Below are 26,584 nucleotides of genomic sequence, written 5' to 3' on the forward strand. Positions count from 1 at the left end.
CTACGAAGAAGTGGGGAGAGAAGGAAGGTTAAAAGGTTGAGATTTAAGAAAGCAGAAAAGGGGGAATACCTGTGAAGTCAGGAAAGGCAGAAAGACCCAGCAGAAAAAGGGAAAGGAAGATATTAAGAAAGAGAGGGAGGAGTTCCGGGTTGCAGGGCTTCGGCGTCAGGCAGGAATCCGCGATTGTGCGCGGTTTCTGCCTGGGCTCGCCGCTGGAGCGCCCCGAGCCAGCTGGCTTCGGGGCTAAGCCACCCCGTAGAGGTGGTGAAGAGGGGGGAGACCACCAGCAGGGTCGAGGAAAGCCGCATCTTTCCTCCTCAGCTGGCCAAACTCCCTTTCCCGAAGGCAGGAAGAGAGGTGGTCAGAAATGGCCACCTTAAAGAAGCACTCAACCAGAAAAGAAAGTGCAGGAGGAAGATAAGAAGTGAAAGTTTTGGCTGATTGGGATAAAAAGCAACAACTAAGGTACCCTGGAACTTAAATTTTACAAAAGATAATATCGCTCCCAAAGAAGAGTCAGAAGCAGTGAAAGAAAGTGAAACGAGAAAGTTTTTTTTCTTCATTCTCCTTCCTTGCATTGACAATGAACTGAGCTGAATAAGAAATCGGAAAATCTGCTTTGGCACCAATAGGTAATTAAGCTGAAAATAAAATTTGCCAAAGGGACAAAAAAGATTTCTGGACACTAAAAAATTCTTTTTTTGTTATCAGCAGGAAGGGAGAGGAAAAGAATAAGGGCAGGATTTGGAAGGAGGAGACTGCCTGGAATTTAAAAAAATTTAAAGTTAAATCTCAATAAGACTTCTAAAGGATACATTTTAACCAGAACCTTGTAACTAAATAGTAACCCCAGGAAGAGAAAGTGAAAAAAGAAGAAAGTGTAAAGTGTGTATTTGGATTGCTTGGTGACTTTGGGATTTTTGGAAATTATATTTCAAGGACTAAAAACAATCGGGTGGTTGTTTAAAAAATTCTACAATGGCATTACTTTTTGATGAACTGAAAATGGAATTTAAAAAATATAAAGAAGAGGCACAAGAAGGGAAGGGCTCCTTTGGCTCCATTTTTCAATTCTTAGAAATGGCGATTTGCATCTACAAGAAACAAGAAAAGATTGCACAACAAGAAGATTGGTATAAAGAAGAAGCCATCTTTAATGAACAAGTAACTCTATCTGGGGAAGAAAGGGGAAAGGGGGGGGAAAGAGAACGGAGAATTTAAGACTTAAAAAAACAACCAAAAAAGGGAAAAATAATGTGAAAAGTGGATATAATGTTGGAAAGCAACAGAAGAGTGGAATACAGAAGAGGGAAATGGAGGTGGAGAGAAAGGGGGGGTAAAAAGGGGAGAGAGAAGAAGAAAGCTAAGAAGGAAGGGAAAAGAAGTTGCAAAGGTTTGGAGCAAGATGTAAAGAAACAGGACTTATTCAGAGATAATGGGTGAAAATTTAATTGAAAAAGGGATTCTGTAAAGGTACATAAGATTGTATTGTTACATTTGTAATAGAAATAATGTTAGAAAATTGGAAACAACATATGATTAAAAAGTGGGATAAAATTTAGTGTAATTTAGTGAAACTTTTGTGAACAAAATAAATGAAATAAAATAAATGAGAAAATTGAATTAGGAAGGAACGGAACATTTTAATTACTCAATGTTTTATAAAAAATAAGTGAAGCAGTGGGGAATTAACTATGGAAAGTTTATAAGTGTTCCCATAGAAGTATGATACTTATTTGAAAAGTAGTGTTAAGATTTAAATGAATATTAATATTAATGATAGAATTGAATTGGTATGGATTGTTGTTTTAATTATATTATATATTTATAATTTTTTCTTCTTTCAAAATACAGTGTGTAGTTCTAGAATGTACCAAGCAGAATCCGAATGGAAGTTATGTATTATATTAAGTGTTATAATTTTAGGGGAAAGATATAAAGGCGTCATACTCCAATCAGTGATTACAGGAGAAATTTTGTTTAATGAGAAAAGATAGTAGACAGTGGAAACAGGACAGACAAAGAATATAAGTACAATGATTTGAATTGAGATGAAATAAATAAAATAAAATTAAGAAAGTTAAGAGAGGGGAGAAGCTATATAGAAAATGTAAAATAGTAATAAGATATGGAATGGAATATAAAAATGATCATGGATTTGAATTTGTGTCTGTACGAAGAGATGTAACCCAGGATCATGCTGCTTTCAAAAAAAGATGTTTTATGTTTTTATGTTTTGTTTTGTTTGTTTATGTTTGTCTTTAAAAACCAATAAAATTTTCAAAAAAAGAAAAAGAAAGAGAGGGATATAAACTGGAATGAGAAAAGATATGGGAAAAAGAGGGAGAGGAGAAGCAGTAAGAAACAGGTGCATGAAATAAAGAAATATGGAAATAGTAAAATGTTGAAAAGAAATAGTTTTTTCAGAGATAATGGTTGATGAATTAAAAAGGGGAATCTGCAGAGTGACAAGGGGTAATAAGGATATTTCTGCAATTAAAAATATTTTAAAAATAGGGTAATATAGATACTGATAACTCTTATTAAAAATCAAGGGGGGAAAATATGCTGCGGAATCCAAATAAAACGATGTAATGATTATTATTGTAACTTCTTAAAAATAATGGTTTATTGGGAATCAAGATGAGGGAATAAAGGTATATTTTAATCATTGAGGTGTCACACTCAAAACAGTAAAAGGGGGGAAACCTATACTTTTTTTTTTTTTAGTGTTAAAATTTGTATTAATCTAGAATTTATAAAAAGAACATGTAATGGAAAGGGAATATGACAGACTAAAGAACCAACTAAATTAATAAGTTAATATAGACTATTAAAAGCAAGGAGAGACATTGATAACTTATTATTATTATTATTATTGCTATTATTATTATTATTATTTAGGCAAACACATATTGTTTATCTTTATTTTTAAAATAAATATTAAAGGATTATATTTGAAATAATTGAAATGAAACAAAAAGATGTTTCGATTGAGATTAATGAAAGAGGCCAGAATTAATGTGTTTGTTTCTCTCCTTACTGAAAATTTGGAACGGAAAAGGTAATAATAGAATTAAATATGCATATATGAATGTATAATTGCTGTCATATTTGTATGTCAAGGTGATGACCCGGAAATATGTTGTCCACTAAAAAGAGATTTTTGTTTTTAATGTAAAAAACTGAATAAAATTTGTTTTATATATAAAAAAAATGGTATTCCTGGATTGCATTTTTGTAAATTCATCAAGAGAGAAAAAAAAAAGCCACATACCCATGGAGTTTCAATTCTTGGCATTCAGAAAGTTCTGAGGTCCATTTGTATCTGAGGACACAGCACTGCCTTTTAATCGGCCAGGTCATTTTGTCTGATTAGGCTCAACACTGAATAAGTCTTTCGTCTGTCTTGAGTTCCAAACCAAGATTCCCATTTACAAAACCCCTTTCCAAATTAAAGGCAAAACAAAATATTTTTCTCTAAAATTGCAAATTGGGTTGCTAAGGGTTTCTATGTTCCTCATCTAGAAATTGTTGTGTGGAGGAGAGAGGAAGTAACTCTATTTAGAGTGTAACCCACAAACGTATTCATTGTGTCCACTGTGTTGCTGCAACCATGGAAATAGCTACTATGGGTATCAGTGCAGGTTGTTTGGTAGGTGGTTTGAAATGTGAATTCTACTAACGGGTGAACTGCTGCAGGCCCAGTTTAGTAGTTAATGATGTAGATCCCAAGAGGGGGGAAATACACTTCTAATACTTCTTTTTTTTCCCCAAAAACTTTATTGGACATTTATACATAATACCATTACAAATTGAACAATACAGTGACAATATATATACATTTATGCATCATATCCAATCTTTCAATACATACTACTTCCATGCCCTCATAACTATTATATACATTATGTACATTTTCTATTCTTATGTCTATTGTCAATCCAGATATACCATATTTCCCATATTGCATTGTATTCCATGTCAGCTTTCCCTTTTAGTTCCATAGTTAATTTGTCCATTTCCATGCACTCAAAGATTTTTTTTGATGATTAAACCTTCAGGAGATATGGTGTTTTTCTTCCAGTACTGTGTGTAGAAAATTCTAGCTGCTGTTACTACATCAGAGGTGGTATTCAGCAGGTTCTAAGCAGTTCTGGTGAACCGGTAGCAGAAATTTTGAGTAGTTTAGAGAACTGGCAAATTCCACCTCTGACTGGCCCCACCCCCATCTATTCTCTGCCTCCCAAGTCCCAGCTGATTGGCTGGCTCTTCTTTTGTTGCCCTGCACAGGAGAATGGAACTGGAAAGCAGGTTGGGGGTGGGGATGGGGATTTTGCAGTATCCTTCCCCTGCCATGCCCACCAAGCCACGCCCACAGAACCAGTAGTAGAAATGTTTGAATCCCACCACTGTACTACATGTAATATAAGATATTTTATCTTCCTGTTATAGTTTCTTTTAATTATTCCTAAGAGGAATAGTTCCGGGATGAAATCAATTTTATTTTCAATTAACTCACACATGAATCACTTTCCAATATTTCTTTGCTTCAGGGCATGACCACCAAGAATGAAAGAAGGTACCTGGATTTCCGGTACGTTGTAGCATAGCAAGGTAGGAGAACCTTGATTTGCTCTCCTACAGCGGGGTTTTTGCTTGTGGGCAGCCATTCGAGGCGAAGTTAGACCCTGGTGGGATCACTCGAGTGGGGAAGAACTCTTGGAGCTGAATGGGAAGTGCAATCCCAGAGGTGAAGAAGGGAGCCCGAAAAACAGGGCAAAAGAAGCCAGCCAGCTAGGCTGGCCGGAAGATGCAATGTAACAACTTTGAGAAGGAAGCAGAGAGACAAGATCGAATTTGGAGTCCGGGAAAGAGGTCGAAAGGAATCGATGTTGGATTATAACTAACAAATAAATCAGAAAGGTAATTGGTATTGTGTGAAGTGCTGGAGTGGAAGGGGGAAATTGGAAAGTGGTGGCAAGACTGAGCTGTTTCCCCACAGCTCCGGATAAAGTGGAAAATTGTTTTTAAAAAAAGGAATGGAAAGGAAAGAATAACTATTGATGAAGAAAGTTTTGTATTTCCAGTCACAGAATATACCGCGGATAATATTTTACAGCGGAGAAGAATTATTCTTCAGCGGAGAAGAATTACAGCAGAATTAAAATTAAAAAACAAGAGTATAAATTACAAGCCTTCGCAGATGATATGGTCTTCGTCATAGAAGATACAATAGGCTCAGGACCAGCTCTACTAAATAAAATAGATAAATTCGGCAGGATTAAAAATTAATAAAGAAAAAACCAAAATGTTAGTTAAAAACATAACAAATAGCAAACAAAAAAAATTGGAAAAAAAGACGGGATTACAAATTGTAAATAAAATTAAATATTTAGGAATCTGGTTAAGAGCTAGAACATTAAATCTGTGAGAGCATAATTATACTAAATTACTGAAACAGATTGAAAAGGACTTAGAAAATTGGAATAAGATGCAAATTTCATTATTAGGTAGAATAGCAACAATCAAAATGAATGTTCTACCTAAAATATTATATTTATTTCAAACAATTCCGATATTACTGGACAAAAAATTCTTTAAAGATTTAGACAAAATTGTAATGAAATTTATCTGGGCAAAGAAGAAAACAAGGATTAAAAAAAATTATTTACAAGATAATAAAAGCAGGGGTGGATTCGGACTACCTGTCTGGGAGACATACTATAGAGCAGTGGCATTAGTGTGGATAAAAGATTGGATTGACTTAAGGAATAACAGGATTTTACAATTGGAGGGACATGATTTACAGCTAGGCTGGCATGCATTTTTATAGATCCCGAATAGTAAAAACAATTTATATTTTATCAGATATGGTTCCAGAAGTCTTTAATTAAAGTTTGGATTGAAATAAGAAATAATCATTATACTAAAATCCCGAGGTGGTTCTCAACAATGGAGGCAATGTTTCATTTAAACACGATGGACATCAGTAAAAAACTTAAATAATACCAAATATTAGATAGCGAGGGAAGAATTAAAATGAAACAAGAACTAGAATTACAAGAGATAGCTATTGATAATTGGTCATATTTTCAAATAAAATTGAGATACAACAAAGACGTCAAAGAATATGGAATTGAGGTAAAAGATACATATTTGGATAAAATACTTCTAAATTCTGAGAAAAGTTCCATTTCCAAATTATATAATTATTTATTTGAATATGAAATGGCCGAGAAAATTGTGAAAGATCCCATGTTGGCTTGGGAAAAAAACTTTGGTTATAGTATTGATCTGGATGACTGGGAAGAAATCTGGCAGAAAAATTTGACACCGACCAAATCAGTAGCGCACAAGGAGAATCTATACAAAATGATGTACAGATGGCATCTGGCGTCCTCCAGATTGGCCAAAATATTTCCGACAGCCAATCCTTGCTGTTGGAAATGTAAAGGGAAATTTGGTACATTCTTTCATTCATGATGAGGTAATATTGGAAAAACCCAAATGCACCACCAATACAGGTTGTTATTCAGAAAACATATTTGTGTGCCCAACTGGAGAGGCTTACACTTAAAATTAACGGGAAGGAGGATACAGATTATTACCGGATATGGGACAAATGGCATAAGTGAGTAGACAATAAAAGGGGAAACATGTAAATGAACCTAAGCTACAAATTATATCCAGCGATTCATAATATATTAAGCACATAAAAACAATTAAAGGTTTTAAACTTTCTTTTCTTTGTTACTACTATTATCAGTATTAGCTTTTTATAATGTTTTTGTGTTTATTAGTTGAAAAACATGAATGTATTAGTAATAGAAGAGTAGTTATAATTCAATGTGAAAATAAATATTGTGAATTAGTTAGCGCTTAGGATGTGATAAGGTGTGAATATGTGACTAGTACTAGCCAATAATGATGTTTAGGACTCACTAACTTCAACAACAAATGTAAAAAACTATGTGTTATTATTGTTTCTGTATTTTTGGAATCGTGTGTTTTTAAATTTGTAAATAAAATTGTTTTTAAAACTTTTTTAAAAAAGAAAGAAGGTACCTTGTTGATGTCACACTTCTAATACTTCTTTCCCTGGTGGTATCACACATTTTTATATTACTGAGAATTGTTATTCCTAGCCTAATCCATGATGGAAGGAGCCTTTGAAAATTACCCTAACTTGTTAAATGTGAGAACATAAAGGTTTGAATGTGGGCAGCAACCACATCAGGTATTTGGAAGTAGCAAAAGGACATCCTTACCAAATAAAAGGTTGTTTGATTATGATTCATAGCACTCATCAAGACTTCTAATGAAAGCAGTGGTTTAATATATTTTAAAATATCTATCTAATTACAAAATGAAAAGATAAATATTTCATGTACTGCAATCACACACATTCCAGAAAAGGCTATTTAAGAACTTTTAGGCATATATTTAGCCCATTAAAACCATGCACACGCAAAAGAATGGTTTCCCTACTTGCACTGATCCAATATTGCTAATATGACACTGTAATTGTGTCTGTGGTTTGTTATCAGGTGCCTTATTTAAGAAAAATTCCTGAGTGTGAAGATTATCCAGAAGGCTACTATCAGGACTATTCAAGGCGGAATTATGTGAACATGGTTTGATTGTTCCAAATCATTTCCAACAAAGCATGTTTTAATATATTTTGTTGATTGATGTTTATTGCTTTTAATTTTGCACAGACCTGAGTCATATGTTGAACAGCTGCCCATATACTTTGAAAAACAGGCGGGGAAATAAAGAAAACAACATTAAACCTGTATCTTGAATTGCACATGGGATCAACTGGCAGCCAACATAGCTCAACACAGATGTTGAGTGACAAAGGGATGACAAGAGAACATTATATTACTGACTTATGTACTATCACTATTATTCTTATACCTAAAGAAAATTATGTAATAAAAGAAGCATTGTTGTAAGGATTACAACATCCCTTAAAAGTGTTAGAATGTGAACCACAGCTGCCCACAGCTGAACTGAAATGTTCTTTCCATTCATTCTTGAGTCCAGACAAAACAGCAGCAGCCTTGTGATCCCCATTGCTAATCACCATCCCACTTCTACTTCTGTGTTAAGTCCCTGAAGCCAACCAACTTCCTTCCAAGATAATGGATGACAGAAGACTTTGCTGCGTGACTTGCTAACTGCCAGCAGGCAATCCTTCCATAATCATATTGAAAGGACGTGCATGGACGTCAAGAGCCTCAGCTTACACTTTTGGGATTTAGAGACCATCTTTGATATGCTTTCCTGCTATGATGGATTGCAGAATGTCCAGCAAGTCCTGGGAACATAGTAGAAGAAATAAGGACATGGCAAGAGAGGTACCTTAATCCAGGGGTGGGCTTCAAAATTTTTAGCAAGGGGGTCTCTGCCTGGTTGCTGGGTGGGCATGGTCATGGTGGACGTGGCCTCGTCAGCTTCCTGCACCACATTGGGGGTGGTATTTTTTGCCCTCCCTGAGCTTTGGAGGCTTTCCTTGTGTCTCCGGGAGGGCAGAAATGGCCTCCCCAAGCTCTGGAGGCTCTTTGGAAGCTGGAAATGGGCGCATTTCTGCCCTTCCTGAACTTCCTGGAGGCCCGTTTTTTATCCTCCCCAAGCTTCCATGCCCTGCACTTATCTGCACCCAAAACAGGCTGCATGGGGACTCCTGAGAGGGGCGGGGCAGGGTGGGCGGAGCCAGCCAGGAGTGGGATTTGGGGGTTCTCTGAACTATGCAGAATCTTATCTAGGGGTTCTCCCGAGCCCCCGTGAACCCCCAGCAGCCCACCTCTGCCTTAATCTACAGGAGGGGAAAAAGCTCCTGAAAGAGATGTTTTCTTACATCAGACGTGACCAAGTTCTGCAGAAATGACTTGGGCAGGCTTTCAAGATTCGTATGTTGCCCTCCTAGAAGTGACGACCTTCCCAGAAATCCAAGGGGTTCTTATCTCTTGAGTCCGTCTGCCCAGGAAGGGCTTGACACCCGGCATACTTCAAAAGTGGGGCTTTCTGACTTGCACAATCATGAGCCTGGTATGTGGTTTTGCTACCATGCGCGCTCTTCATGTCTTTCTGAAACTTCCTCTACTTTGTGATGCAGATCTTGGGCATTTCGTGGATTGTTTTTTTTTTTTCTTTATCTCTAATAAGCAGTTTTAGTTCCCCATTCGGACCCTACAACCAGTGTTCCAAGGTGTAAGGCAAGGAATAAATGGTGAGAGAGGACCAGTGAATTACTGGAGTCTTCCCCCCCATTTCCAAGGCTGGGCTCATGAAATAGGGACTATTTTTGTTTTATTGAATTTATTGATTTACTTATTTAACAGATACCCCGCCTTTATTATTTTTACAAATAAGGCAGTGAACTTATTCAACACACCTTCCTCTTTCTATTTTCTCCCAAAACAACAACCCTGCGACTTGGAGCTGAGAGACTGTGATTGCCGTAAGGTCATCCAGCTGCCTTTCATGGCTCAGGTGGAATTCAGTCTCCCATATTGTAGCCTGGCGCCTTAACCACTAGACCAATCTGGCTCTCAAATGAGTGGAATTGACATGGCCAATTTTCCACAGTACCCCAACTATGAAATGGTGGTGTTTCCTTTCCCTGCACAACAGTCTACTAGTGGATGTACCACACAGATAAGTATTGAGTATGTGGGAAGAATCAATGGAAGTGGGGGAGGCTCATACAAAAAATCTGTCAATGGAAACCACATGTCAACAAAACTCATCCTTGGGATGGAAAGTTATTGGCACTTGTATGCTTAGCATAGGTGGGAGGAATTTACAAACAGGATTCTACCAATTAGGAGTCTTAGTTGCCAAAAACCCTAGAGTCCCAAAGGTGCTTTTTCGGGAGGCCACTGGACTTTCTTGTTTTTTCTTTGAAGACTGGATGGTGGGAAATGGAAGGATTTATATTCCTTGCAGGCAGCTGGTCATTTGCATCCTTTTAGAGAGTCTAATTCTATTAGAGAGAGAGATTCTCTAAAAGAATGCAAATGACTGAGTGTGTCCAGTGACCTCCTGAAAAAGTACCTTTGGGACAACCGTGACATGGATGCCTGAGAATCTCCATAGACTCCAAAAACCCCAATCGAATATTTAACTGGCATTATTGTCAAAGCTTAAGAAATGAAAGCTGTACCTTCTTAAATTGCTTACATTCAGCAGGGAAGACAAGAAGCTTGCTGGGAAGGAAGAACCCAAAGCCTGATGGAATTTATATACCTTGAAGTGCCAGAGTCGGAATAAGAGGAAATGCTATTTTAATACTGATACAACCCAATATGATGGACTGGGAATGACATGAAAGCAACAGCATCATGAGTGGATCAGTGGTGGGATTCAAAATCTTTACTACTAGTTCTGTGGGTGGGGCTTGGTGGGTGTGGCGTGGCATGGTGTGACTTGGTAGGCATGGCAGGGGAAGGATACTGCAAAATCTTCATTCCCTCCCCACTCCCCACTAACCTGCTTTCCAGCTCCGTTCTCCTGTGCAGGGCAACAAAAGAAGATCCAGTCGATCAGCTGGGACTCGGGAGGCAGAGAATAGATGTGGGCGGGGCCAGACAGAGGTGGTATTTGCTGGTTCTCCAGACTACTCAAAATTTCTGCTACCGGTTCTCCAGAAATGGTCAAAACCTGCTGAATACCACCACTGGAGTGGATGATGGTAGACAAAAGAAGTTTCTGGGGACATGTTTGGCTAGGTGCAACCTGGAAAAGTCTGTAGGGCTGTCAAATTCCTGGCCCGTGTACCGGATCCATCACAAGATGCCTACGTCCATGCCCGGTTTAGCAAAGGGGGGAAAAGTCCTTATATGTCACCTGACGCTGCCATGACGATGTGAGTTTGACCCCCTGATATAGAACATTGAAAATAAAACAAGGTTTCCAACTTTTGATCTCTACCTTGCCACAGACAGGTAGACAGGGAGAAACCTGTGTTATTCAAAAATGAATGATTGGCCCCTCCTGATATATCTGAAGAATCGCTGCTGTACTTTTAAGTAACAGTTTTAATCTCCCTCTCTCCCCCTCTTGTCTCTGATTTCTGCCATGCTGTTGAAAATGGTGGGTTCCTTAATAAAAATTTAAAGACATTTATAAAAGGCACCAAATCATCAGATCTGGAAGAGATTGACAGATGGTGCTTTCGGACACCATCAGATTATCAAGGGGCAGAAAAATGTTAAGAGTCCCTTCTATGTGTCACTAGTTGAAGGAGGCGGGGGAAGAATAAGCAGATTGTTCAATCTCATAAGCAAAAAAAATATCTACCACCACTACATGCCCTGAGTAACACTGAGTGATCTGAGAAAACAGATTTATGTAACCTGCCACCCTAAACCACAAGTCACATGGGTTTCCCCTATGCTTTTTTTTTTTTTGGTATATTTTGGGCTAGAGTAGTTATGCTTTTAGCTGGCTTCCTCACTCATGCAATGCTCTTCGGTGCTGGATGAGTTCAGCTTGAATGCAATATGTCCTTGAAGAGGCTGATTCAACAGAGAGGCAATGCCAACTGTGTGGGCTACTGTCTCAGCTCAAATTGCAGCCCAACTTTGGAGCCAATTGATGGTCCACCTTTGGACAACCAGAGAAGCCAAATGTTCTCAGACCCAATTGGGAGATTGTCCAAGGACTGCAAACAGGTATGGCTAACTTCGGAATCCTTTGCAGGATTTATTTGTGTTGCCTATAAAAGGCATATTTTTTTCCTTTCTTTTTTTGGCTAACCAGAAATAGATTTGCCAGAAGATTTATTGGCAGATCAAAAGATTCAAGCCTAAACTAGCTTAAGAGAAAGTTTTGTACCAGGAGCATTGCTTGAATTACAGAAATTTAGTACGGATTTAGTTGGTGATATATATATATATTTAGTGTTCTCCTTTCTTTCACATTGCTCTCTGGTTTATATATAGAAAAATGGTTTTATATCTATATACATGTGTATATGTATTTTTGAACACTTTTTTCTTTCTCCCTCTCTCTTCTGGGATGCTTTTATTTCACCTGGCCAAATAATCCATAGCAATTTCAGCGCTACAAAAGTTGCGGGAGCGCAAGGCGCCCTTTGCTCTTCTCTCTCAGACAGGAAAATGTTTGAGGCAGTCGCTAGGTCAGGGGTTTGCAAACTTGACAGCTTTAAGACTTGTGGACATCAGCTCCCAGAATTCCTCCTCCAGTCATGTTAGCTCAGGAATTCTGGGAGTTGAAGTCCACAAGTCTTAAGCTTGCCAAGTTTGAAGAACCTTGCTCTAGGTAGTGGAGTGGTGTTGATAAAGGGATGTAACCCCAACTGATTTTAATGCAATCCGAAGGCAGAGCCCAGAGGTAGCTTGACTAAAGTCAGTTCTGGGAATTGCAGCCCTGACTCAACTGAAGGGAGCCAGGATAGAGAAGAGAAGATGCTTTCAGACCGCTGGTCACAGGTTCTGTGCTTAAGGTCAGGCCATAGTCCAAGCCACCTTTAACCCAAAATTATGTTGCTTTTTCTTAAAGGTCTATCACTTGTGCCAAATGGGGGACTTTGCAGTATTTAAGAATATGTTGAGGAGGTCAGACAGTGGTAGTTAAACCAGGAGCTTATTGTCTATTTATAGGGAGATGAGATTTGTTGTCACAGATGTAATAATTAACTTCAGGCCATACAGTGGTGATGTTTAATTTTTAGATTACTTGAATAAATGTTTGCCTGATTACACAGCTGAACACTGAAATGTTCAGTTTATAAAAATGTATGGGAGGAAAAAGAAAGTGGCAATGAAAAATAACAAGCTAACACCCTCCCTTTCCCCAAAACATGAATTATTTTATTTCTACATTACAACTAACATCAGACGTGCATTATTTTATTTCCATATTGCAATTGCCATACATCTCCTCTCTATGTTTTATTTAATGCTTTAACTTGGGAAAACCTACTTTTATCACATGTATGTACCTGATAAGCAGAGGACAGGGATATTGTCTGAAGGAGATAACAGTGACTGACAGGTAGAAGATGGCTGTCAGTTTATTTTGACTTATGAAGATTATCTTTGAGTTGGTTAGAAGAGAAGCAAGGTTTGGTTACTGAGTTCATATATAGAAAATCTCAGAAATCCCCCTCCTCCTTTTTTTTCAATCTCAAAAGAAAGTAATAGAAAACCACAGTTGTATCATTGTCAGCAGTGTGTAAATGAGCCGCCGAGAATGCATTTAATATTATGTTCAAAAGTCAGTAGATACTGTTGTTTGACTTCTTTTAACTCAAGGCAACAGTATTAAATGCTTTTAACTATTTTAATATTTCCCCTAGTTCATATGCCATCCAGAGACCTCTGGAATTGGGTGGGTAATATAAACAAACAAACAAACCATATTAAAAGGACCCAATTCATCCCGTGTCTTGCCTCATTGGGGCTTCTACTTTTCCAGTGAGAAAGGGGCCACAGCATTCTCTCGATTTATGAACATCATGTGTATATCTAAAGATGCTTGAACCAAGTCCTCCTATAGGGTTTTAAGTAGTGCCAAGTTTAACCAAATTAGTAAATTCCAGATAATAATTCTGTACAACTAGAATGGGCCTTAGTAATAAAATCAAAATCTGCAACAATACAGACTCCTACTGTTGTGGCTGCTGTTGCTGCTGCCGCCGTTGTTCTTTTTGCAAAGTTCCTTGATATTCTTGAATAAGGAATCTATGATGATATGGCATTTTGTACAGAAAGATGGCAGAGACTGCCCTGTAAAAGTTTTGGAAGAATAAATAAACTGGAATTTGCATATAGTAACAAAAGGAGATATACAAATTCAAACAGAATTAGAAGGGCACATACATATATATTTGAACAATTAGCAAATTATCATGTGGTATATGGAAGTTATCAATAACCAATTTATGGCAAAACGAAGGAAGATTTCCCTCACCCATCCTAAATTACTATGATAAGATCTTCATAGATCTGATGAGAGCTTTAGATGACTTTATGGAGAAGAAACTGTCCTTGATAACTGAATGAGATGTCCACATTGCATTGTTCAGGGAGGCTTTTTGACAACCAAAGTAGCTGCTAGATATGACAGCTAGTCAGATGAATATATTTCTATTCTACTAGTAGTTAAAGATGGAAGACAACTATTATGGTTATAGAATAGAATTCCTTTATTGGCCAAGTGTGATTGGACACACAAGGAATTTGTCATGGTGCAAATTCCATGTTGGTGCAAATCCCATTATAGTCCATATGTGGTTTTCTACTATGAACAAGTTGGTTTTGAACAAAATTGGGGTCAATCAGAGCAAGATTTCTAACTTAGTTATACAATGGCTTCTCTTGAAGTATTTAGGAAAGCAGTTGTCTTTTTTATTTCACTATTAAGGATTCCTATCAATCCACATGTAATGTTTTTATCATGCAACTGATTTTATTTGATAGAAAAAATGCTTCTGTATGTGATGGAACTAATCTCCTGCTCTCTGTTTCTATTTCCAGCTTGCTTTAAATAGAACGAGCTCCATAAGCAAATCTGCTGGCCCACACAGGTAATAAAGACATTACTTCGCTCCTTTCTTTTATTATTTGTTTAGTGTCTACCTGCCTGTAAAGCAACAAATGTGCAGGAAGATAGAGGAACATAATGAATGGTGAGATATAAGCTTGAGATTACTGCAGTGAAATATGTGGGCTGTACAGAGGTGAAAAGATTAAATAATTCATAAGGGCAACCAGCAACAATACTGTTATGCCACATTGCGGCAAAACGGCATTAAGAAATTAAGTAGGTGTGTATATTAGATTAAAAAAAAACCTCTTGGAAGACATTGCATGCAAGTTCATATCTATGTTAAAGAAACCGCTGATTGATCTAGTAGCAAATGCACGAGGAAGTGACCCGCCATTTTATATTAAGCGTGTAACCTGAAAAGATGGATGCAGAAAATAAATATGCTGAATAGACATATTTGAACTGTGTGCCCGTTTTCCCAAAAATTATGCCAGGGAGATAAATATGAATATAAATTGCGAGCTGGAGGAGATGTGAGATAACAGCAAAATTGTTAGCCAGTTGGTCCACTTTGATTTCTCAGCTGTGTCCTTTGTTAATTTTTTCATATGTTGAACTGATATGGTTATATTAGAGTGATAACCACCATCTGCTTTTCTGTCCCCTATCATGACTGAAGCCCATTTTGAATTCAGTAGAATTGAAAACTCTCTCAGGTCTATTTTGTTATCTTTTTTTAGTTCAAACTTGGAGGTCCTTGCCTTGCTTTTTATCCAATTTGTATCCATAATTTATTTCATTTATTTCACCATCATTCTTAGAGCCACTTTCTCCAACATGGTCTCCTCCAATATATTTTGGGATTTTGTGGTACTTGAAAACTTCTGGAGGACACCGAACTGGAGTACTCTTTGATTTCCTCAATGTAGGAGTTTGTCGTATTACTTTTGTTATCAGTAAAGTTGAAGATTATTTCATCAGAAAAGGCCATTCAAAAGTTATTTTTGTTCACTATATCTTCCAATCACTACTGATAGCAATGTTAGATGGCATAGCTTAACAACTTCTTCCTATCTTATTTTTTGTGCAGAAAGACATTTAAAATCTACAAGGAAGACAATGAAACATTTGGATTTGAAATCCAGGTGAGGCTTTAACTTTGTGAATATGCATTTCTGTGGCTAATATGGCAAACAGTAATCCCAGAAGACTGATCTCAACAAAGGCATTCATTGATACTCATAGAGATGTTCCTTACTTATTGATGTTCACCTTGGCTCATTCCACAATGGTAGCAGGGCCTGAATGTTTCCTCTTAAAGTTTGTAGCGTGCTCTGCATCAAGCATTCTGGGGCCACTGTGGAAAATTGAAACAGTAGCCCCTTACCATCCTTGGAGTGCTGCTTCTATTGACTTCCATACTGAATGCAGCACAAATGACAGGGAAGACCTATCAGAGTCATTTTGCTTAAGGAACTTACAGTTACATGCCGGTGCTGGGTCTTGATGGAAGAGACTTCAAAGTTAGCCTCAAATATGAAGCTGATGGAGCAATTTTAGGCCGCTTGCTGTTTGTTTACGGTATCTTACATTACACGTTTTTAGGGACAAACCATAACATTGCGCAGGCATATCTATGAAATCACAAGAGTGAAGTCACCATGAAAGAAACTGTCCTTTTGTTGTGGCCCATTGGTCTCAGGCCCCTCCAGCAACTGAATCAGAGGAGGAGGAGGAAGTTTGGGAGTCAGGGTCAGCATCAGGGCAACTCGGGAGCTCAGAGGAGGAAGAGAGAATGGAGCTGGCAGAGAGAGAGAGAGACAGAGGTGGAGCCTGGGCCCTCAGATGGAGAGTCAACAACCCCCCAGGTCTGGAGGTGGCTGATGAGGAAGAGGAGGAACAGCTGGGTCCAGTGCCTGACATGCAGATGCACGGAAAGCAGAGGAGAGGAGAGCAGTGGAAATCCCTGGGCCGATCCTTGGGAAGGAAGAGCCACCGCTGTTAACGAAGCCCCACCTTAGCTCTGAGGATAAAAGGCAGGGGGCAGAGATGAATAGATGTGGCAGACAACTATTCATCTTCCAGCTGGACAGACTTGTTAGCCTGCGTTGAGAGGAAAACTTGTTGCAGGGGCTGCTGGCATTCCTAATAAAGGAATCTTTGAGTTAACTTTGTCGTGTTTGGGGAGCTGAGTCAGCAGAACACCTTTCTTTGAAGGGGAACAGTGATATGTAGCCATCTTAATTCTTTGAAATAAACATTTGAAGGGATTATGTGGCACAGACAGGCAATACAAGCCCCAAAACGAGGGATCTACTTCTTAAACATCTTAGCTATTCCTACGCAGAAGACATGTATGTGTCTGAGTATCTGCACTTTTCTCCCCTTGCCACTAAAACACACGCAAAGTGTTTCACTTTGTATGATTGTTGACCACACTTTTCCATGCAATTCTGGAGAATTAAAGAAGAAGACTAGAGCATGGTCCGCAGCAACTGGCAGTGGTGCCCAAATGACAACAACGGTGTGATTTCTGATTCAAGTCATGCCGTTTGCTGCTGATGTCCCTTGTCCTCCTTTGCCCACTGTCCAGCTGACTGAGGAGGGGGCTCTCTTTCAACCAAGAGATTATAGCCAAGTCACTGCAAGACAGAATGAAAGGGGATTATGTATTCTTCATGGGGCCATCCCTACCCGGGGGTAAAATAAGTCGTTGACCCTCGGTATCAGATTCCACGAGATATATCTACATTGTGCTTTGGAGAGAGTTGAGTGTCGGGTAACTGGAGCTGCATCTTTAAGTTAACTTGCTCCCTTTAGATGCAGGGATGTCCAACCTTGGCAACTTTAAGGTGTGTGGACTTCAACTCCCAGAATTCCCCAGCCAGCAGAGCTGGGGAAGCATGGGAGTTGAAGTCCACACACCTTAAAGTTGCCAAGGTTGGACACCCCTGCTTTAGATGCAGGGAAAGGTGGTATTCCTATCACAGTTGAAGAAACATCCAACTGCCCATTCAATCAGATTCTGTACAGCATGTGGCATGGTAGGGGATGCTACTTTGCCCTTTGTCTTAGGCAGTAAAATGTTTGGGTCTGGCTCCTGGGCCTTCCCTTTCAGGGGTTTCTATGAAGGATGTGGGGTCAAACAAGAGAGCAGCCACAAATGTGTGCAATGCACCTTTTCAAAAGTGGGATTTCTGTTACATGATTGTGCTGCCCTCTTGCTTTTTCAACACTCCCCCCAATTCCCTTTTCTTCCCTTTACGGCACGTTCTAAAAGCCGACATCTAACATTGGGGAACAAGTACAGAGAATCTTCTGTGGCTCAATGGCCCAGCTTCCTCCTCATCATATTGCTACAGCTTGGTAATCAGTCATGAAAGAACAGGATAGCCCAGTTGCTGGGTGGGAAGCCTATTTTTTCCTCTGATTGTTCTTATTATTTTTCTTGAAAGGATAAAAAAAGAGGAAATGTTTCTTTTTGCATTTGACAAGTGAAGCTTTCCATGGGCGTAGGCAGTTTGGTAGAGTTGTAAGGCAACTCACCTTCCTGTACCATGTTGGAAGCTCAGGATAGCTTCTTACACATTGCCAAGAAGAAACACACCACCAAAATTGAAGGCAAAACAAGACATCATTTTATATATTTTAAATTTAAATAAAATACACTAGCCCTTAGTGAGGATAAAGGGGTCTGTAGGAGCCATTCTGCTTGTTGAGTCTACTAACTGTTGCCTAACTTCCAACTATAATGAGTTACTTCAAGGGCTTGGACTGGACAACTCTATAAATGGACAATGGACAATGGAGAATACTTTCTAGTAGCCTTAATTCACATGTTTATCCCTGGTTGATTTACTCCCCTTCACCTGTTGGATTTGTGTGATTAAACCAGTCAATTGACCACCACCCAAGCTAAAGTATAGTTGGTTTCTCAATGAATCATGTGAACCCAACTAAAATAACAGGCTATTCTTTGAAAGGAGGACAGATGGCCACCCTAACGGTAGCTAGGAATTGGGGCCAAAAGCTGCAAGAGTTTCTCTTCTAACAGCATTTTTTTGTTTCATTTTTTAATTTTAATTCTTCTATTTTAGTGCCAAAGTAATCATTTCATGGAAACTTGCACTTATATTTGCAACGTGAAAGAAGGGAGCCCAGCTTTTCTTACCGGACTCCAACATGGTAACTAATCTTCCTTAGCATTCTCATGGTTTAAGGCAGGGGTAGGGAAAGTTGGCTCTTTTATCACTTCTGGACTTCAACTCCCAGAATTCCTGAGTGAGCCATAAAAGGTTCCCCATCTCTGGCCTACTGGTTTTTCAGTTGTGAGGGAAATCAATTTTTGACTTGAATGGGAGTGTTTAATATACAAATGTAGTACATGATTCCAGCAAGTATTATTTTTATAATTAAAAGGTTATATATCAATATATAACAAAACATCAATATAGCAAAGGATTTATTATTATAGGTCCTATTGAGTTTCATGTTAAATACTGCAAGATAGGCTATAAATTGGTATATGCTTATCCTTGAAAATAAGCCTGCCCAAATCTGTTACGACTTACTTCCAAATAAATAAAACAAGCTATAGAATTGTTTTATCCCAAACTTGTTCACCTTTTTTATGATGAAGATTTTGGTACCTTCTAATTCCACTAATCGACCCATAGTTATTCAGAAGTTTAGATCTAGGGCTACATTTGTATATTAAACAGTTCCATTCAAGTCAAAACTTGATTTCCCTCACAACTGAAAAACCAGTAGGCCAGGGATGGGGAACCTTTTATGGCTCACTCAGGAATTCTGGGAGTTGAAGTCCATAAGTGATAAAAGAGCCAACTTTCCCTACCCCTGGTTTAAGGGATTATATTTCTGATAATGTAGAAAGGCTGATGAACACCACAATACATATTCTAACATATTTCATTTTGCATTTGTCACAGGTTACATCCTGATCAGCATCAATGGAGTGAGCATTAAAGGACTAAGTCACAAAGAACAGGTGGACATGATTAAATCGTCTAGGAATCTTTTAAGGTAACCAAGAAATCTTAGGCTTATTTTGGTAATATTATGTATTTGTTATTGATTGGGGTGGGCATTGCATTGGCTTTTCACATGCTAAGTAAAGGATATGGTTGCTCTTCTTAGATTGGAAAGCCACTACAAATGGGAACAAACATGCCTTTGTACTGTAAAGGGAGGAGAGATGGCAGTATGACTTTTTGATGGATGAACGAGATACATCATAACAAAGGGACAAAGATTAAATCATAGCACTCTGCCACTCAAAGTTAGTTTTCCAAAAAAAAAAAAAATCAGAAATAGTGGATAGTCCAGCGGTTATTCTTTTCTCTCATGGATTTCATGAGATTCAACAACTAAACTAAATAAACCACTTTTCTCATTGTTTTTCCCTTTGGCTAATTGAAGCATGATTAAGTAGCATTCTTTTGCAACTATTGTCATTTCTGGACTACTGGCACTTATTTCTTTTAACTTTTAGTTAAAAGAACTAAAAGTTTAACTTTTTGTTAAATTATCTTACAGTTCAGATGGGAGGGGAGTTGCATCCATTGTTTTCATCTCTCTCTCTCTCTCTCTCTCTCTCTCTCTCTCTCTCTCGTATCATTATTAGAGACCTCCAATAATGATACCACTGGCTATGATGGAAAAGTCACAGAGTCACAAAGTGAAAAACATTTGCCAACTCTAGCTTTTCTTGGCTCCTTAAATGATATTTATTTCTGCAGGCTATCTTTCTGAAATGGATTAATCCAAAACCACCCTTACTTCCATTCCTAGGGTTGTATTGCCACTATAAAATTATATTAAAATGATGGTGGTGATGATGGTGATGATATTAGTGATTCACTTATTGGTTAGACACTGATGATGGTATCTTTAATTCAATTTATAGGTTAGATACGGCGAATGAAGCCCTGATTATGAAAAGAATGGAGCTGGAAACCAAGTTGCATTGTATGAAGGTACGATTCCTATGTAAAACGGAAAGCAAGGATGGGCCCTGGCTTCAGTCAGATTCTAAGGTGAAGGGAACCTCCCTTGGGCAGCTCAGTGAGGTAAAGCTGGATTCCAGCAAAAGCAGCCCCACCGAAACAGGATTATTGTCACACTTTGTGAGTAATTCAATGAACAGAGAAACAAACAATCTAGAAACAAAGACCACATCCAGGTTAATTCCTCCACACGTGAAAAGACTTGATGTCAAAGTCAATTCCTCCACTTATCTACTTGGTGTTTTTATGCCAGGATTCGTCTCCCTGATTTATAACTATGGGTATAAACTCAACCTGTTAACAAATAATGAACTCAAAGATGTACAGCTATTTATTATTATTTGTTTAAAGTGCAACATTCACTGAAGCTACCTTAAAATTCTGCTGTCTTCTATAAAATTGGACAACCTTCTTGCCAAAAAGAACTATTTGGGCTAGACGACTTTCCCAGAGTTTTCCTTCAGATGCAGGGAGAATTCAAATGTGCTATGGAGGTTAAGATAATGTGATCAAGGCCAGGGAGATCCAGATTCACTATCAAAACTCAATGAGATGATGTTCCACATATTCTCACTCAATCTAATCTGCCTTACAGGGTTTTTCTAGTGGAAAAAAAAAATAGAGGAAGAAAGTATCAGCCACTGCCTTTTTCTCCCGGGGAAAATAAAACCAGGCTGTAAATCCAATAAACAAAAGTTAAACAAGGTTGTCCACTTCTACTCTAGTGCTAGCCCTCAAAGTTCAAGAAAAAGTTAGGGGAACAAAAGGGCCAAAATAGAGAAATTTTCAGCTGTACCATATTAATGGAAATCCAAGTCAGCTCTTTTTTACTTCCTTAGATAGTAATAGCACTTAGACTTACATACGTTTCACAGTGCTTTACAGTCCTCTCTAAGCGGCTTACAGAGTCAGCCTATTGCTCCCAACAATCTGATCATGTGAACAGGGGTGGGGGTCTGCAACGTTTGTAACAGCGGTGGGATTCAAATTTTTTTACTACCGGTTCTGTGGGTGTGGCTTGGTGGGCGTGGCAGGGGAAGGATACTGTAAAATCTCCAGTCAGAGGTGGGATTTGCTGGTTCTCTGAACTATTCAAAATTTCCGCTACCGGTTCTCCAGAACTGGTCAGAACCTGCTGAATACCACCTCTGGGTTCTAAGTGTGAGAAACGGCCATAAGTCACTTTTTTTCAGGGCTGTTGTAACTTTGAATGGTCACTAATTGAACTGTTGTAAGTCGAGGACTAGCTGTACTTTTCCATCCAGTCTTGAGACACCCTCAAGTCAGATTTGTCATGATGAGAAATAACTGAAGCATGGCATTGCTGCCTGATAAAAGGCTGAGTTACGTTAGTTTCCAAATGACAAAGTGCTGTTTTCCCTTTTGACAGAAAACTTTGCAAGATAAGTTGGCCGAGCTCCAGGCCTTGTGCTTACGAGAAAAGGACCTTACTTGCGGTAAGTCTGAATTGCCCTGTTGCAGAAGTAAGAAACGGTAACACCCAATTTTTGTACGGACGGTATGCAAACTCATAACTTAATGGTTATGAAGTTGCTTAGTTTCAGTTTTGTCTGCGTAGTTTGAAGGAAGTTCTGAAGAGGAATAAGAGCCATATGGTGCTTCTACGAAAAGTACACTTGAGATAGACTATCTAAGTTGTGGGTGTGCCACATCAAAGAAGTTGTAAAATTAGATATAAAAGTCATTATTTTTTTAACCTTGCCTCTCTGATGATTATTGGTGCTTATCAATTGCTTAGTTTTATTATAGTTCTTTATCAGTTCTCCAATAAACTTTTGTGTAGGTGCACATGGATAGAGCAGATACATTAAGTAAACCAGCACTAATTTTTCTGTCTGATTCATATAATCTTTTCTGGCGGATTAGGAGTGGGAAAAGAATCAATATTCTTCATATCAGGGTGCACAGAGTGCTCTAGAAACTTCAAAACTAATTTTGGTTTGTGTTTGTTAATTTTTTTCCCTTTTGGACTCTGCTGAGTTCTGATTGACAATTAAATCTTTCAAAAGGTGTGTGGTTTGTTTATTTATTAAATTTATATGCTGCCTCTATAAGGTCACTCTGGATTTTTTAATTTGTTTAGCTTGGTCAAGCTCATGGAAGGGGATAGTGACAGAAAAAAGTTGCAATCTGGACTTTCTAAACTATAGCTTAGCATCCAGCGTCTGAAAATAATCCAAGTGATAGTTCTCACTATTCTCTTCCATTGAGTTTGCTGGCCCTGTATCATAGCAATTTATTGTCTCTTTAGAGTCAACCAAGCATTTTTTAGGCCAGTGTTTCTCAACTTTGGGCACTCAAAGATGTGTGGACTTCAACTCCCAGAATTCCCCAGGTCAGTGGTCAAGGTTGAGAAGGACTGATTTTAGGCCAAAATGACACCAATGAGAACAGGCCTTATTGCTTCAACAGGGCCGAGTGATACTAGGAAACCTTTACCAGTGATTACCAAGGAAACAACATTAAAGGTTGCTAGGGATTGTAACTCAGAAATATGAGAAGACCTTCAGGTCAGCCTTATGCCTGTTCAACTCTCACATTCATACAGAATAAGTTTGGAAACTAACCTTTTGCTCCACAGGTAAAGGCTTCCGGTGTCTTCACAGTAATCAAATGGCACTTTTGGTATTCTTCTGGTACAAACAAACATTTCTGAGAATATAACGCTCGTTCTCTTCCATTTGTTCTTTAGGAGAAGTCTGCTCACTACCAGATTCTGCAGGATTAGAAGGACCTAATATCTTTGGTGATCATGCTGGATTAGAATCCGCACTGAGCAGTAAACCCCGATTTTCCAGCGAAAGCAGCTGCTTAAGCCTCCTTAGCTCAATGACTGTGGATAGCGAGGACAGTTTTTACCAATTCAGTGTTTCCAAAGACCCCGCTAAAGAGATTTTTAGCCGACAGTCAAGCACAGAAGATGACTGCTTTCTTCCAATTGGTAGCAATGAAGTGAAGAAGACATCACTGAGAAGGCATCGGAGTATCAGTGTGACCAGCAATGTCTGTAGATCTCCTTCAAAGAATGGAGATAACTTCTCAAAGATCTTTGGGACTCTCCCACGGAAAAGCAGAAAGGGAAGTATTCAAAGGAAGCTGTTGACTTTCATTCCTGGCCTTCACCGAGCTGTGGAAGAGAATGAAAGTCGTGTCTAACAGCAACTTTAGAATGACGTGGAAATCTTGGACTACAATTTGCATTTTTGAAATCAAACCTGGCCTGCATTTCATATTCTCAATCAGCAAATGAATGGCAGTAAAATATAGCTTGGATTGATAACTTTGGGATTTTTTTTTTTCCTGATATAGTTTCAGGACAACTGGATTGATAACATACATTTGGGTGTTATTTGTGGATTTTTGGCGGGAAGCTGGAAAGATGGTGACTAGAGAGTCTTTGCCTAGTAATATTACAATATAGGCCTGAAACAATGAGAAGGTAGCAATTTGTAGTAGCTAAGACTTCACATACATCTATAAGTGTTCAATTGCTAGCAAAAAAAGTTAAATGTATTTTTAAAATAAAAATATATATTGTCCTGGTTCCCCAACATCTGACTCGCACCTGGTAAATCTGGGTAATGACTAAGCCAACATGATTTATGTCACTCTAATGTTTGAGGTAGACAAGTGAAGCATTAGAGGTCTTTGCCCAAGGACCCACACTGGCAAAATACAGGGAGTTTTTGACTTACAACCATAACTGAGCCCAAATTTTCTGTTGTTGTGAAACATTTGTTTAGTGAGTTTTGCTCCATTTTACAATCTTTCTTGCCACAATCGTAACTTGTAACTGAAGTTGACAAGTTAGTAACTTGGTTGTAAAGTGTATCTGGCTTCCCCAATGACTTTGCTTGTTGGAAGTTTGCAAAAGCTTGACCACGTGACCTTAGTGCACAGCAATGGTCATAAATATGAATCAGTTGCCAAGCATCTGCATTTTGATCACATGATCATGGAGATGCTTCAAAGGTCGTAATTGAAAAATGGTCATAAGTCATTTTTTCCCAGTGCTGTTGTAACTTTTGAACAGTCATAAATGAACTGTTGTAAGTGGAGAACTACCTGTAGGTACCAGTTGGGATTTGAACCCAGTCTCTCCCATTCCAACCACTGTCTAGTAATGTGACAGCAACATTAGGAGAAGGGATTATGAGAAGGTGGAGATGTGCCAGGGCCTGTAGGAGGCGCTAGAGGGGATGTGGAAAGTAGAGTCCAAAGTGATCCCAGTGGTCATATGAGCACTGGGGGCTTTGACTCCTAAGTAAGGAGAGGGATTCCAACAAATTCCAGGAACAGCCAAGATCCCTCAAATTCCCGGGGCCCAAGACTGAGGAAGACACAGTCTACCCATAGGGGTAAGAAAGGTTTTTTTAAAAATGTAAATAAATGTTCTAAAGAAGCTGTATGTGAACCAGAAATCTGTGTGACTATGTTCAGAGAAATGCAATGATTTTTATGATTGGAACACTTTGGAAGAATATAAACATCATGAAGCCAATTGGAATAAGGGTGAGAATTAAAACAGGCTGCTACTATACTCATCGACCTATAGTCCAGTGGTCACCAATCAGTGCGCCAGGGACCACTGGTGGTCCATGAGAAAATTTTGGTGGTCCACAGAGAAATGTCACCCCCAAAGCACCCCACAAAGCAATTAATCCAGGCTGCACGGGAACACAATGCTGTGCCACCCACATGGCCCATGGGAACACAAGGCTTGCATCATTTGCATTGTGAACAACATGAGTAGTGAGGGGAGGAGGGAAAGGGCGGAGGGGGGAACTTGCCCCACGCACCTGGCCTGGCCACCGGCCGGCTTCTTTCCACTTCTTTCTTCTTCTGCTTTTGGCTGAATGCAAGGAAAGCAGCAAAAGTCTTTCTTTCTCTCCCCAAGCTCTGCCAGAAATGAGTCTTTGGGACCCTTCAAGGCATCCTGTTCCAAGAAGCTGTGCTGGTGCAACAAGTCTCACAAAACTCACTTCTGGTGGAGTTTGGGGGAAGAGAAAAAAAGACTTCTGCTGCTTCTGCTGCTTTCCTTGCATGAAGCCAAAAGTCTCTTTCTCTCTCCCCCGAGAATGAAGCTGGAGATGGTATCCCGCAATCCCAAATAAAGAATGATCAATTGGTAGGAAAACAGGGTGGGGAATTTTCCTGCAGACTTTTTTTGAGATTTTCCCAGGGTCTCTGGTCTGCGGGATTTAAAATTATGAGTTTGGTGATCCCTGAGATCCAAAAGGTTGGTGACTCCTGCTATAGTCTACCCCTTATTTCTTGTGGAGGAATTGAAGCTGGAGTAGGCCCAAAGGAAATGTTGTTAGCATACTGAATTACGATAATAGCTATTGCTTTTATATTTTTATATATTGATATTTCCTGTTCTTTGAACTCCCTGGCTTTTTTACAGAAGAACTCAACATTGAAAGAGGAAGTGCTTCAGTACAAAGATTCTACCTCTTCTTCTTTTTCTCTTTATAAATATAGTCTGAATGATAATTTAACCCATGGGTTAATTAGAATATTGACTTTTAAGCGTTCAAACTTTGTATTTATTGCCTGCTGCTTTGCGTTTGAGCTGGTTGAGAACACATAGATGCCGAAATTTCAGTGAACTCTTCAAAAATGGAAACACTGGAGATTTGTCATCCAAGACTGGAAATAAAAAAGGAACGGGTCAAGCAGACTGAAAAATAAAATGTCAAATATCAATATCCACCTTAAAAAAAAAAGTAACATTTGGATTTGTATTGCTTAAAGGTGTTTGACTAGTTCCACCTTTGAAGTAAAATGGTTGAACTGGCAAACTTCCTAAGACACCAGTCTCTGGAGAGTGAATCTTTTAGAAGGAGACTAATCATTTTTAATTTCCAGGCAAAATGTTCCCATTCATAAATCAACAAAATAAACACTGCTTTGATAGTACCACTTAGCAAATTTCTTCCAGTTCTTGTTCCCTTATTCGCCATCCTGGGTCCTGTTAGTAGACGGATTCTGAATAGACATACTGTTTG

General features: G+C 38.7%; 1 protein-coding gene across 1 annotated transcript; it reads left to right on the forward strand.

Moving 5' to 3' along the window:
- The first annotated feature begins 11,289 nt into the window (after positions 1-11,289).
- Positions 11,290-24,973, forward strand: CYTIP (cytohesin 1 interacting protein). Its single transcript, XM_026697201.2, has 8 exons — positions 11,290-11,684; positions 14,514-14,563; positions 15,617-15,671; positions 18,624-18,711; positions 19,476-19,569; positions 20,453-20,522; positions 21,943-22,009; positions 23,266-24,973. The coding sequence occupies exons 1-8, from the start codon at positions 11,514-11,516 to the stop codon at positions 23,727-23,729; spliced, it is 1,059 nt and encodes a 352-aa protein (XP_026552986.2). The 5' UTR covers positions 11,290-11,513; the 3' UTR covers positions 23,730-24,973.
- Positions 24,974-26,584: the final 1,611 nt, after the last annotated feature.

Source organism: Pseudonaja textilis, chromosome 1, assembly GCF_049901715.1.
Source record: "Pseudonaja textilis isolate UNSWEBS1 chromosome 1, rPseTex1.2, whole genome shotgun sequence".
Lineage (NCBI taxonomy): Eukaryota > Metazoa > Chordata > Lepidosauria > Squamata > Elapidae > Pseudonaja > Pseudonaja textilis.